The 15,364-nt window shown below is 38.7% G+C and overlaps 1 protein-coding gene across 1 annotated transcript in view; it reads right to left on the bottom strand.

The window, feature by feature from the left end:
* The window catches only part of TRPM3 (transient receptor potential cation channel subfamily M member 3), a 255,883-nt gene that overhangs the window by 47,018 nt on the left and 193,501 nt on the right, over positions 1 to 15,364 (bottom strand). Inside the window, exons 10-13 of the mRNA XM_041458427.1 lie at positions 12,578 to 12,678; positions 10,599 to 10,733; positions 7,908 to 7,958; positions 1,287 to 1,427 (exon numbers count right to left, since the gene is read on the bottom strand). Coding sequence (XP_041314361.1) covers positions 1,287 to 1,427; positions 7,908 to 7,958; positions 10,599 to 10,733; positions 12,578 to 12,678 — 428 coding nt within the window. The remainder of the gene's footprint in view (positions 1 to 1,286; positions 1,428 to 7,907; positions 7,959 to 10,598; positions 10,734 to 12,577; positions 12,679 to 15,364) is intronic.

Raw genomic sequence — 15,364 nt, forward strand, 5'->3', positions numbered from 1 at the left:
ATACATATACACATATGTACACATGCATGTAGAGTGATGTAGAATATATAATAAAATATAGATAATAATAATAATAATGAAAATATAGAAAGTAATAATATAATGTAGTGCAATAGCATATACATACACACGCAAAGCAATCAAATTATTACATATATGTAATTATTTCAAACTTGAGTCTGACATTATTTCACCAAAACTACATCAGAAGACATATATTTTGATTCAGGTACAAATTACAACTGGTTAGGGCTGTTCTAGAAAGAAAGTGATAGGGATCACTGATAAGGCACGAATGGATTTCTCTGGACTACATCAGCATGTTGGCCACTGCCCTGGAACACTTTAATTGACTGTTGTGGAGCCACTCTGTGTGCTGGTTCAGTACTGGTGAAATCACTGCTCAAATGCTTTTGTCAATGGAGTGACTTTGGGAAGGAATTCTCTCCCACCAGCTACAATCACTGTCTTTCTTTCCAGCTGTGAAGAATCATAAGGAAAAGCATATGGAAACAAATAAACCCATTTTAGGTAGCTGTTTGCAAGCGTTTCACAGAGCTGTTGCTATGGATAGCCACTTATTAATACTTTCAGTGCTGTGTATTGCTAAAATCTGAAATGTGAGGCAAAAATAGGCAAAGAAGGAACTACAAATCATATTGCAAGTAGCTGAACAGACTCCTGCTCATGCTGGATTGGGTCAGTGGATGACAGTAAACAGCTTTTGTGTTTTAGAAAGACTTTGCTTTGTATTCACAGTGGCATAACTTATCAAACATGGAACCCACAAAAATACTTAGCGATGTTGCCATGAACTGACTGCTGAAGCCACATCCAAAAAATAAAACATGTTTTGAGTTATGGGTTTCTTTGCCATGAAACCTTCAGATCACAATCAGAAGATGAGCCACAAGACAGGAAATGCATCTGACAATGCAGAAGTTTTCAAATTTAACTCAGGAGTTAGAATTACAGTGTTATTGGTGCAGGTCAAAAGACTTGTCTTTTAAAAGCTGTGATTACTCATAATGACAAGTTTTAGAGTCAGAGGAGACTGTTTTACGTTCTGGTTTCAGCAGGGCAGCAGAATGCAATAATTTTTTCATTAAATTAATAAAAAGCATAGCTTGTATCAGTGATTGGCTTGTGATGCATTATGGTGAGATAACTGCAAAGCACATAATGGAAATGAATCTGGACCCCATCAGTCTGGAACCATGTAAGAAACTATGGTAATCCCTACCAGCTGGTACAGTCATGAGGACAGCAAACAATTTGTTTCTTACCCTCTTGGGCCCGAACAAATTGTGGTACAGTGTTCTGAACCGCTTTCGGGTGTAATTGCAGCGATACGCTCCTCCCATCAGGTACTCTATCACCAATCCAATATCAATCAAACTTATCCGGTAATCAGGAGGTAAGTTTCCCTGCAGTGAAAATAAGGATGGTGGGGAGAAGAAATGCTTATTACTGCCATTGTTAAATGTACTTTAAAATGATATTAGAATAAAACAAATTAAATAGGTAAAAGCAGGAATGTATTATTATGCTGGTTAATTAATTCACCTTAAAATAGATCCAACCGAAACCTGGATATTCTCGCTTGGAAAGAAGACATAAGTTAAATAAGAAGGTGAAGAACTTGTTGGAAGCAACAGAAGATAACGTCAGTACACAGTACTCATATTCTTCAGCTGGGGAAACAAGGAACATGACTGCAGAAACAAAAGCATGAGGATCGATACACTTGAACAGTCAGGCACAGTTGCTGGACTCTAATTCTGCAAGATAGCACTTTTCCTGCACCACATCTCACCCACAACTCAGCCTGGCATCTCACATCTCTGCTGGAATCTCTCTGGACTGCCTTGTCTAACTGTCAAAGCATGGTGAACTGACATCACACAAAATCTTTTGTTCACATGGGACCAGCTCCTTCCCATCCTGCAGTGTTTCCTTCCCATATTCCAGGAAAGGATGGGCAGGTGGTAAGATTGGTGTTACAATTCTAGAGGACTTACACAGTACATGAGCTATCATTATAGCTAGTTGCTAGGGGCAAGGAGAGTCTATCAGCATTCAGTCTTGGAGTTATGTTCAAAGAATACACACCCTTAAGTTTCACACCAAGAATGAGGAAAGCATCTGCATGTATGAAAGCTGTAATAAACAAAATATCTGTGGCTAATTATTTTGGGTTTTTTTATGAAGAAAACTACAGGCCTAGCAATTTCCATACATATTCCCTACCTGACTTCCTTACATTTTTACTAAAAGCCCCTTTAAACACATTATCTGGTTATGTAATTTCCAGCAGAGCCACGGAGATTTTCTCACAAGAAATGACTGAGTTTGTGGCAAGGGTCATTAGTGGAATCCTGGAAAAGATGCCTACATACTTCTCATTCCATTTCTTTTCCTTTCTTACCCTCTGTTAGATATTTCTATATATCTGTATCTAAATAGATACATATATGTATGTGTATATCTGTATGCCTATGTATATGTATATGCCTGTGTGTATGTATATGTATATCATGTCTTCAGCAAGTACTCTTCAACTTGAGAGGAAACAGAATGACAAACATGTCCACACCTTACTGTCCTTTTTATGGGAACTCCCTTGCACACATTTTCCTACTCTTCACTTTCAAATCTGAAAATGGCATCACTAAGGCTATGAGTTCTCCAATGCTTGGGGGCGGAAAAACTATGAAGAAAGATTTCAGTAACAGATTGTCTCTCACAGCATATGCATTTTCTGAGTTAATGGGGCATTTCTATTCTCCACTTGCAGTAAACCCAATGGGACACCCTGTGTGCTGAACAATTTCAGGCTGAGCTGCACTCACAGATGTGCCAGTCAAGTCTCTCTGGGATCTCTGGGATCTCCGGCAACAGAAGAAAAAAACCCCAGTGTGGGTACACCTGGTCTTCTATTCCCTCCAGAAAAACTACACAAGGTAAACTCTGATCCCTTTACAGAAGGAAAGAACTAATGGGAAGGCAATGAACCCAAATGAAAGTTTGCTTCCTTCTCTAACTCTTTGCTTCTGAGTAGACTGGATGACAGTTCAAGTTTTGGTAAGCATTCCCTACCAGAAAAGAAGGCATGATTCAGCAAACTGTGAATAGATCACCTGGCTCTAGAGACCTCACTAAGAAACCCTCCAGACTTAGAGAACCCTCTCTGCTTTGTGTGTCACTGTGCAAAAGAAATGACTACAAAATAAGGGTGGAGAGACAAATTATCCTTCTCTGTACAGTTTACAGTAGCCTTGAAAAAAGGAATATTACTCTAATAAAAAATTGTCTCATATAGTCAATATTGCAGAAGGACCAGAAATTGTAACTCTTAGCTTTAAAATTTTTCAGTGCACTGTAATGATGTTCTATAATGACATACAGTACAGATTACAGTGAGCCTGTAGCTTTTTTATGTGTTCATTAGAAGAAAGTAGTAATTCACATGGAGCAGTTTCATGACTATCATGTCTTCCTTGAAATATCTGCATGTCTGGAGATATCTGCCTGGCTTCTCTGGAGATGTCCTTATTAGATTAGAGCAGAGAATCACTAATGGAGAGCAGATGGCAACTGAATCTGCAGAAGAGAAAAAATGGATGCAAAGATCCTCCTTCCTCTTGTACTTCAGCCATGAAGAGCACGGTTTATTTCCTGCCCTGCTACCATGGTACAAGCAGCATGTAAAAGACTGAGGAAGGAGAGAGGGAGGTTGTGCTTCCATTGTGTACCATGTTCAGCAATCGGCTGGCATTCAAAGGGACAAAAAATCAAGCAAATTTAGAGGAAAAAGTTGAGCTGCCAACGATTTTTTAAGTAATGTCCTCTAGCATATCCTTTTGCAACCTTCCTAATCTTGTCTAATTTGATGGGTGGGGGAATTACTATGGTTTGCAGGAATGTGTATTAGCTTAGATAATTTGGAAATGGTAACATTTATGCTGAACAGTTTAAAGAAAAATAATGTCTAAAAATTAAGTGAAAAATAAATCTAAAAAATTAAATTTAAATAGTAAATTCTACTAGGTTTTGTTGGTTTTCCCCCTAAAATATTCTTCTCTCTCCAGAATATGTAAGATGATAACTCTACTAGAACAAGGATGAAAGCATTAGCAGAAATGGGAGTTGCAGCTCCAAGGCAGGACTCCTTCTAACTTGAGGTCTTCACTTAAACTGAATGATTTAATGTTATTAAGTGACAAAAAACATTTGAGCAGTTAAGAAAGAAAAACAGGCATCAGGGTGTTACAAAGCTGTAACACGTGTTACAAAGCTGAGTTTCTTGATACAGCTCTGATTTCTAAATTTTCATGAAAGATTTAGATAAAAATTTCCAGTAAAATAACTTTGATAAAAGATGCATCTAAATCTCCCAGATAATACTGAAACACTTCGCTAAAGGAAACTCCCAAATCCACAGGAATACCACGGATTTCATAAACGTTACTTTTCCAAAGTACGAAGCCCTAGTAAAGAAGACTGGACCATCCTTGTGAGAGGAGTTACACACATGCCAAAGCATTTGCTCTGTCAGCAGACAGCTGAACCAGCCTGGCAGAGCTAAGGATGCTTGTAAATGAAACACAGTGGTGCAAGGGGGACAGAACCGCCCCAAGAACAACAAGAATTTGGATGAGCTAATTCTAGTGCAGTCTAGGTGGTCAAGAATGACCAAGGAGAAAGTTTGATTTTGAGGTAAGATAGTTGACCTGGTTAATAATCAACAAATCCTTTAATGCTGGGACAAACTCTTCAGTGTTAATGCACGATTGTTCTCCTGAAGAAATTTCAGGTTTAAACTGTAGCTAGTCAGTTGCAGTATTTTTTCATTTTGAGTGCATTTTTGTGTCACCATGTATCAAACCTCTGAGTTTCATGCTGAGGAAAAAATAATACTGCCAAAATTCTATATATTGCTAGTTTGTTCTTTGGAAATGCAGATGTACGGTAGCAGTTCAAAAAACCCCAGTTATGGATAGGTAATTAATCCTAAAGTGGAATTGAATATCTGTTAATTGAATATCTGTTAATTATATACAATGTTTTGGATAAAGGGAAAAAAAAATCCATCTGTTAATTTCTACTGATCTTCATCAGCTAGTTGAGGCAGGGAAAGATTTTTATTTTTAACATTTGTAGCGGGCAACCTCCATTTGCAGACAGGGCGTCCAGCACAGCCACTGTCTGATTCTTTCTGGGTACGTTGCTCTGTATGGTGTATGGAAGGAAGTGAAACTTAGATGTGAAATCCTGGACCCTTGACAGGAGATGGCAAAACTGCAGGCAGATTGGCCCTGCTATGTAGCTACGGAATTGAGAGGACTGAAAGGTGATCTGAGGAAGAGTCATTAGGACATAATTTGTCTTGTTAATACATGCAAAATTTATGCACATTTAGATTACTGTAAATTCTTTAAGATTGTGTCTCCAGACCTTTACACTGCGCTGCCTAGGCTATCAGTCTTCACAGCAGTATTTGGAAATCCAGAGGGAAAATATATTGTTGTATTATATGTTTGTGTGCACGTGCATGTTTGTGCACATGCATGTCTATAGGCTGCCACAAATGGAATCTGATAATGTGACTTCTGTTGTTCTCATTATTTCCTTTATTAAGGCAAAGATTGTTTTTCAAACAAAACAAAATAAAATAAAACAAAACAAAACAACACTCTCCTACGGATTTATACAGCTATATAGTACAACAGTAGTAAATTACTGCTTCTATGATTTTTAAATATCCATTTTCTATCTGAGAATCCACAATGATCAAGATGCAATTTTTTTTTAGCACACACCTTTTTAAATAGTGCAAGTTTTAAAATTGAGAGGTACACGTAAATGCATGGTGTATTTCATATCAATTAGGTACTATCTCAAGGTGGTGTAATACATACTTTGCTATTTATATTCTGTGATGCTGTATTTAAATCCGAGAGGTTATTTGTATGGCATCAAAATATACATGAACTCAAAAAACTACAATCAGCAGTGTGGTCTGTCTTGCATGCATGATGGGCCATTGAACAGTCAAATGGTGATGTGTCCATTGAGAAGTTTTTCCAAGGAGGTGTTTTCATTTAAACTGTTGTCAGATCTGTGACTGATTTATGGCTTGGTTGGTAAGGGATCTGCCCGGTTGCCAGGGCTATGGTGAAGCTGTCACCTCTCCTTATGAAGCCTGGCTGTTCCTCATGCTGGACAAAATGAGAAATACAGCCCCAGAGGTCCAGTTTTGTTCAGGAAGGTGCTAACCAGGAGCTGCATCAGGCTGTCTGTTTTCAAACCCCTCACCTATGCTCATGAGACTGATTCAATGTAGTTGGAATTACTGAAGATTTTAGATAATAACAGAGGAAAGAAAGATAAATTTATGGAAAGATAACTTCACCTAGTAGTTAGAAGTCACTGTGGAACAAATAATGTCATCAAATGTAGTGTAAGTTTGTTTAGTGTCTGTCCATATACATCCGTGAGTACAGATCATCTTTGACTACTTTGATGCCTTTTCTTTCAAGAGTTTATTTAAAAATACATATTTAGTTAGGGGCTTAGAAAAAAGACATACATATTATTTAGGTTACTCAACATACAATTTGCTATGCCTTTGAAGAAGGAAAGGTGATTCTGGGGGAGAGAAGGCATTTGGAAAAAAAAGTAGAAGACAGGTTATGCTTCTTTCACATTCTTAAAGGCACATAAATAATTGCATATTGAGTAATAAAATATTCTGGAAGCTTCAGCTTCAAGAGCAGTATCCATTCTATATGGATTCTAGCTTCACTCTGCTCAATCCAAGGGGATTTGTGCATAGTTTCTTTTTGTAGGCATTTCACATTTTCAATGGTCACTTAATACACTATACATAATTGGACAATGATGATGCCATTTAACACACCAACCAAAGAATACCACCAGAACCTTCCTAACATGCTACTGATTATTCTGTAGAATTACTTAATAAAAGGATGCTATATGACACAGTACTACTCCCCCTTAGGTGACTTCAATTCTGTCACTGTCAGAAGAAACCCCTAAACCCTCTGCTCCTAGAAAAAAGATCCTCTCCTTTTTAAGTTTTCTATCTAGTCCCACGTACAGAAATGTCCTTTCTCAAGTATGCTGCCCTTGAGGTCTGACTTACATAAAGTGCAAGGTTGTAATCCGCACATGCTTTGGGAGAATACTCAAGCTGATGAGGTCATTTTCAGGCTCGATCTCCTTACTTGATCCATATATTTAAAGGATAAGGGATTTTTATTCCTTGCAGCCACTGTAACTCTTTCAATCCTGAGCACATTGGTAAAGGTATTTGGTATCTCCTTCCTGCCACTATACCTTTTAGTATTTCTGTCCAGCTCTTCTAACAGATTTTTATAATTCAAGATTCTTGAAATTAACATGATAAGGGTCAGGGGGAATTTGCATTACTCATTTTTATATTTCTGCTGAGGAAGATGGCTATAATGTACCACACAATACAGAATGAGGAACTGTTTCAAAAAGCCAGGATCCAGCACAAGGGTGACAGCTATTTTACAGGCTTGGAAGTAAACTAGCAACACAGAAAGTAGCTTTGACAACAGTTGCAGATATGGAAAAATACAAGTAACAGCATAAATCCACACAGTATGTAAGAGCCTACAATTATGGCAGCAGACACACTATTACTCAAGCATCTAAAACCACAGAAAAAGCAAGCCAAAAAACTTGCTAATTGTGCTTTGTATGCAAAAAGTTCATACTTGGAGCACACAAACAGGACATTCTGTACTGGCAGGAAGGAGAAGGCTCTGACTGAAAGCTCATGCAAAACAGATATTGTATCTATCTACAAAAAACCAGTAACACTATTTTCAACCTACCGTCTATTGGACTCTTACCTTTTTCACGTCCCTGACTAGATGATGCAGAGTGTTGGATGGCCCGTGTCTCTGCAAAGGATAAATGAAGAAGAACAAAATAGTTTGCACAAAATATGAATGTTGAGATAACTTTCTCACCTTGGTAGTTTAGAAATCAGGCAGCTGAGAGCACTTCAATTGTACAGTGTTATCAATTTAAAAAAGCCCCAAACAATTACAAGAGCATTATTTCACCTGTTTTCTCCTTTTGTAGAAAATTCTTCCATAAGAAAACCCTATGAACTGCCACACTGGACAAAAACTGAAGTCCTATGTATAGGGTTAGGCTCCTGGCTTAGAAAAACCAGGAATACAGCACAGCCTATGGGAAAGAGTGGAAGCAAAATCAGCTGCTTTAGTCTTAGCCTTCCTGCACTCAGGACTTCCACCACTGGTGGCTCAGAGACTCTCTGAGCCTGGCATTGCACTGAGGCAGTCTCATCTGAAAGCCACTCTGTGAATGCACATGCATGTGAATGCAGAATGCATTCATGGCCTGTGAATTTTTCCAATCTTCTTTTGACTCCAGCTGTCATTGCAAAAATATTCTGCAGAGCAGTCCCGCAATTTTGATTATACTACTACTACTACTACTACTACTATTATATCCTACTTTATTTTCTGCTTTGTTTTTAACTGTTGCTGATATTTTAAGAGACTATTATGAGAGGTCTCCTTGGTTGTAGCTGATGATGAAGGAGATCACTACACGTGTGTAGAGTCAATATTTCCATATATGCATTGCTCTGCACTTAATTTTATGTAACCCCATCTCTGAGCATGATGAGACTTACCTGTAATTCTTCATACGCTGCTTCAGATTTTCTAAAACACCTGCAAATATTATTGTCTCTTCTGTAGGTACCATTTTTCAGATCTTACATAAACAAGCTGAACAGCTATGGTCCCAGGACAGAGTCTTCCATGACCCTGGTCATAATGTCCTTCTGTGGTAAAAATGGGCCATGTATTCCTTCTTCCTGTTCTTTAACATTCAGGTAGCTTTTAAACCAAAATTGTCCCTGATTTTCTAAGCCATGGCAGCTACATTTCTTTTAAACAACATTTGAAATTTTTAAATACTGTCAAAGTTTTGCAAAAATAAAAAAAAAGGGGACCAAGTGCAACATCCTTATTCTCCTGCTGATTGCAGAAATAGATTTCTAAGGCTTAACACTTTTCTACAGAAGCTTGGTAAACTCTTTGTTGACAAAAAATTGATTCCCTTGCCTGTAATTCTATACTTCATTCTATTTTTACATATTTGCCATAGCAGAGGTAAGATTCACTGGTTTGTAGCTTCACATTCTTCTTATGCTGAAATATGGTAATTTTTAACTGGCCACGTGGTTGTGGTTTTTTTTTTTTTTTTTTTTTTTTTGTTTTTTTTTTTTTGTGCTAAGGCTACTATGGATGCATTTGGTCATATAGTGTAATTGGTAGTTCAGGCATTTCACAGCCTGGGTCTTTTGGAATTTGTGCATGAAAAAATGTACGCTGATTTCTATAGCAATAAATTTGTTCAAAAAGCCCTTCTTTTAGCTGTAGAACTGAAGACTTCCGTCAAACTTATTCCCTGTAAAAACAGGCTTTGGTACAAGGATTACCATGCTTACCCCTGTTACAAGGAAGCTCATAGGCATTCTGTTCTTGATACACAGATGCTAGTCAATAGGGGAGCTGACCAAAGATCAGATGGGAGTTTGTCTCTAGGGTAGCACATATGTACCCTATACATGCATAAATACACACACACACACACACACACATATATATATATATACCTGTTCCTCCGAATTTTGCCCAAATTTTAGGAATCCTTTTTATATCTGATATTTTGCAAGACTGACTACTTCTGGTCACCATCAGTGTGATACAACTCCAGACAACAGTCCAGTGCAGCAGCTTATGACAGCAAAGGCTTTGAAAAGTACTGGCAGAAAAAAACCTTTTTGAAAAGAGATATGCCCATACCATAGCCCTTCTGCAACACCCAAAACTGGGAATTCTATGAACTAGACAGGCCTTGAAGATTTGTTTTTTTTCATTACACATAAGATGTTTGAACTTTCTGAACTACTATACAAGTAGGTAATAATACTGTGAATGCTGGAATGTATTTTGCATTTGAGAATTCAGAAGCAGACTTAATTTGTGCAGTTTTATATTCACTTTAATTGTAAGGATTAAAAACTTTCAAACAGTTTTTTAAAAGTCAAAGGTCTAATTTTTGGAACTCAGTGAGGGCATGGGGAAGCCCTTCATTGTGACAGAGACTGATTAAGAGTTGGAAGATTTTTCTGAAACCACACTGTAAGGAGTCACATAACACCACTGTATCGGTCCTAACTTGCCAGTTACTGTCTTCCAGCCAGTGCCACCTGCCTAAATCTTAGGTTTGTCATATTGGAATTACAATGACAAGAAATTAGCTGGCACTGTGTGAGGCTTATTTTGCGTCTTTACAAAACCCATATAGCAGATTATGTGGGCAAGGCACATATGTTACATTATATGAGAGACAAGCAAGAGAGACAATATGGGCTAATGAAAAATTTCTCCAGCAGGTGTTGACTGCCAGGTGCATCATCATCATCATGCCATTACAATACAAGTGGGAGCTAGAACAGTGAATATAGAGACAGAAAATTTGCCTTAGGCTGGCCCTACCGTATTGTACAATTCCTCTAGCCGGGAGATGGTGAGAAAACGATGCATGCTTACTCCATTTTCTATGAGTAATTTCACAAAATCCACTCTGTCCAACACCAGTGCATCCAGCATTGCTTGCTCAAGGGAGCCCACCTGCAAAGCAAGTGATTAATTGAAGCTGTTCCTGGGTGTGGCAGGCTGTATCCAGCTGGTTCAGTCACTCTAGCACAAGCAGAGGGACGGACAAAATTCTGCGCGTTTCTCTTCTAATCTTGAAATGGGAAAGGCTTTAATCTGTAACAATTTTTCTAACTCAGGGGTGCATTTCAAAAAGCAGTATCGGAGTGCTAGTTAAATACTCTAGGTAAAACAGTTTAGGACAAAGGAACTGGAATCCAGTAAACTGGAGACCACATTGCTACCTTATTCACCATGTCATTATAATTATTTCTTTTCCTGTCAAACATTTTATTTTTATTGTATATATTTGTTATGTGCATACAAAATCACTTTAGTTCTGTCTTTTCTAGAGTTTTCTTCTGTTTGTGGTGTGGAACCTCAGGGAAATTCGAACACCCAGGAAACAGCAATAGCTTCCTAATTTGCATTCCTCTGAAGGCCCAAATGCAAGAGGTCTTCTTACACAAAACCTCTCCTTAACTCTTGGAGGTCAGGCAGAATTAGAAGGATGAGAAATTATCTCATCCTTCCAGCTTTTAGCTTCCAAAATTATTGTAGTTTGCAGAATTTATTCAAATTTTTGCTATGATGTGGTGATGAAGAGATAACAATGAAGACAGTCCAATGCCATTAAAATCCCTCCCTATGTTTCGACACATACTTATGCCCAATATCAAAGACAAAATAAATAGTCCTGTTCACTCCATGACTGAAAAGGATTTTTGCAGTAGCTTTTAGGGGTAGCACGCTGTAGAAAGCTACATTTAAAGCAAGCATTTAAACAGAAGCTTTCCCCATTGTTATAGTTTTTCCATGGGGAATTGTAAATGCTCATGTAATGATAGCATATGAAATTTTAATGACAGTGACGAAACAAGTATCACGGTAGTGACTAATATGGTTCAGTTGAAACTCCTGAGTGAGTAAGTTGGGCTTTAAGGAGATACAGGTAGAAATAGAGACCTTGCTTTTTTTTTTTTTTTTTTATGGGATCAATTAAGAGAAAAAAAAAGACCTTTTTTTTTTTTTTTTTTTTTTTTTTTTTTCTGTGTGACTTCTGCCTCTGTAAAAGGTGTAGCACAATCCAGGAGTTGACTCTTCCTCCTCTGCCTAACACCGTGTTCAATAACCCCTCTATTTACAGTCCTACCACTCCTGAAGAGAATCCATGCTCCTGGGAGTGGTATTAGCCAGGGAACAACTGGAGCACAGGACAATGCAGATGTAGAGCAGGCAGATCGATGCAGAGCAGCAGTGGGAGCAGAATTAACACCACCTGAGGTCTGGAGCCACAGCCCATTCACGGTGACACTGCTGATCAGCTCCTGCAGTCTATCTAACCTCCAACAGTTGTATGGTGTATTTTTTATGTCAAATCATCATCTCACATTCAGTATTTGCATATAAAAGCATGCTGCTTGAAGAGAAAAAAAAAAGTTTTGACTTTCCTTGAATTTACAGCCCAGCACTAAAACATGGCTGTATACTTGTTTTCCTCAGATTGCAGAATCATGCTTGGTAGCATAAATCTGGTACTTCCCATTTTTTCAGAGGTACGGTTTCCTACTCTTAAGGCATCGCTAGATGTCACCATTTCCTTGGACAATAGAACACATGAACCACTCTGCAAGTGTGCTTGCCTTCAGCTACAGTGGCTGGAAACCATGTGTTTGGCAGGACCCAGTGTATTTTAAACCACACTAAAACCACCACTGCAAACAGAATGGATTTAATACTCTGTAGGGGTCAAAGTGTTTCCAGTAGAAGATGTTGTGCACATATACATATATATCTATATATATATATCTATACTGTACCGGCCACTGCTGCCCATAAATAAAGATCTGACTGCGGGCGATGTCTACTCTGTTCCAGGCTAGTGCCAGGCTCAGCTGGTCGGGAGCAGATGCGTTAGCTCCTGTGTATACAGACAGGAAGGAGAGCAGGAGAAAAAAGAAATAAGACATTAGGCTCAGTATGCTCTGGTGACTCCTCTTTGTCAAAAGTCTCACAGACGTCCATGTCATTTCTGCAACTGATCTCATATTAAAACAAAACCAAACCTTCCATTGCACCTGTAAAAAAAAATTCCGTTCTCAACAGATTCTGCATCTCTAATTCTCAGAATGTCCTACAAACATTAACTATTTCCTCATATTTCCCTTCAAAATACAGAAAATACAGCAGATACAGGTGGTATCAGAAGAGGCAATTTTTGGTGAACTTAACTGGTTTCTCTCTTACTGGATGGGAAGCAAGAGAACAAGCCAGGATACAGATGGAGCTGCAGGTATAAACACACGCCCACACGTATCACATGAGCACACACACACACACACACACACACACACACACACACACACACAAACACATGTGCCTCTAGCAATTACAAGTAGATCCAACTCATACAGACACCATTGATTTCAGTAGTTCTGCATTTTTTGGCATCTTACACATTCCAGCTTGATAAGAAGCATAGGAGTTTCTCTCCTATTTGTAGTCAGGTGTCTTGGTGGGACAAATTTCCCTTCACATATGAAATACCCATGTAAGAAAGCATTCTATAAAGATTGTGTCAAGGTATAATATATCCAAATTAAATGGGAAACTATGCAAATGATAAGATGGATTTGGAGCTGTTTGTTTTTGGAAGGGAGGGTATGATTTTCCCTGCAGTTTTAATGGACACTCTGGGACATTCCTGTCCTGCTGTGCTTTTTAAATATTTCGTGCTTCTCAGCTGATTTGTAATAATAAAACAGCATTTGTACTTCAGTGTCAAAGGGAGAACTGGCCTGAATGAACTGATCAACCAAATAAATAAAGGGTCCTTTGACTTTTAACTACATATCTGCTTGCAGTGATTAGGTGATTGTATAAGGTTTTTTTATTAAAGACCTCATACCTCTACTTCTATTTTGTCTTTATTAATTCTTACACTGATATCATGGAGTAGAGAATAAATAAAAGCTTTTCATTACTTCAAAGCATTTGTGTCCCCATTTCAGTACTATTCAAGCTCACACACTGTTCCAGTTGAAAGTGGACTCTGAAATTGGAGGCAATGAAAACATAAAGCTGGCTGCTGAAATTCTCTGTGAAGACCTTAATAAAAAACTTTGTGGAGGTTAGCCTACAGTTTGATTTCATAACTCTCAACTTTTAAGTGGCAATAAAGATATTGCCAAATTCTTGTCAATACCTAGAGTAATTGTTTGGGAGATGGTGAATTGTGAATCATCCGAATCACATTATTACAGAAATGAGCTCTGATAAAAAGGTGGACAATGCAGGAACAGAGCAGAATTGAAACAAATGAAGAAGGAAAAAAAGAAGTGAAAATTCTTCTGTGACTCCTGTAGCTAAGAAGTATCAGGAATGCCCCTTTGCATAAGACACAACTTCTCATTGCTATATATTGCAACACAGACAAGAGCTGTCACAAGAGACCTCAGGGGGACGCCAACAACATCTGAAACTTTTGGAGTTTCTTACACAAGCAATATGCAGCATTCAAGAACAGAAAATATTTACCTTTGGGAAAGGCAAAACTCTCTCTACATGTCAACATCCCAAGATTTATTTATAAAAACAGAAAAAAAAATACCTGCAGAGAGTATGATAGTGTAAGTTAAATACAGAGAGCAAATAATGTTCTCCCCCCTTCTGAAGCAAACAAGAGATGCTCTCATCAGATCTCCTCCACCCCAATCATGTGCCTGTAGGAGAAGTGAGAGCTTTAGCAGGTGCTTAGTCAAGGTTTTAGCCATGGAGGAGGCATACGGGTGAACTCTAAAATCTGGAGGCAGTGATGGTGATCCCACGGCCTGAAAACATTTCACATGTGTTATGAGGGAGCTCCAGTTCCTGATTTTCCTACTACAGCCTACCATAGGGGTGCCATCTAGTTAGAAATAATTTTGGATCAAGAGTGGATCAGACAGACTTAGGGAGGGAAGTGGGCTGTTTACACTTCAGGCAGAAGTCAAGCTAGGATTCAGGTAAATAACCTCTGAGCCTAGCAGGGAGTGTTCTCCAGTTTGTTTCAACTGACCCTAGCAGTCCTGGCCCCCTTCATGCTTTAGAAAAGATTCAGCTGGCAGATGAATAGAGGGTCTTCTGCTGCATTTGATCACAGGAAGGAACAGCTGGCTTGAGCATGAGGTGGTCCCTGCTCATCCATTCACAAAAATTGTTTTCTTTGAGCGTGCTCATTGCTCCAAATACTGAGCAGAGGGTAAAGCAAGCCATGGTCCAGCCTGTGTCCTTCCCATCTTCCTTCATTGTGTTAAAGGCTGCCAGCCTTAAGCAGCCAAATTTTCCTGTTGGTACATGTGCAGTCCCAGAGTTGATGCTCTTCTCAGTGCTTGTTGCCATGATGTTTGATTTCATTGTCTCACAGAGCACAGTGGGTATCTGGCAGTCCAAGGAAACGTGTGGCTTCTCAAGGGGATGTTGTACTCCAGGTCTGAAGCAGTCTATCAGCTAGGGTGTAGATTATGGATGTGCATCCTGGGGCTCTGGTGCATTTGGTTGGATGGGTGCACAGCACAGTTTCTTGCTGGAAAGCGCTTGCTTCCTTCTCCTCTTTCCCATCTTCCCTG

The sequence above is a fragment of the Pyrgilauda ruficollis genome, unplaced genomic scaffold (assembly GCF_017590135.1).
Source record: "Pyrgilauda ruficollis isolate IOZ18807 unplaced genomic scaffold, ASM1759013v1 scaffold128, whole genome shotgun sequence".
NCBI lineage: Eukaryota > Metazoa > Chordata > Aves > Passeriformes > Passeridae > Pyrgilauda > Pyrgilauda ruficollis.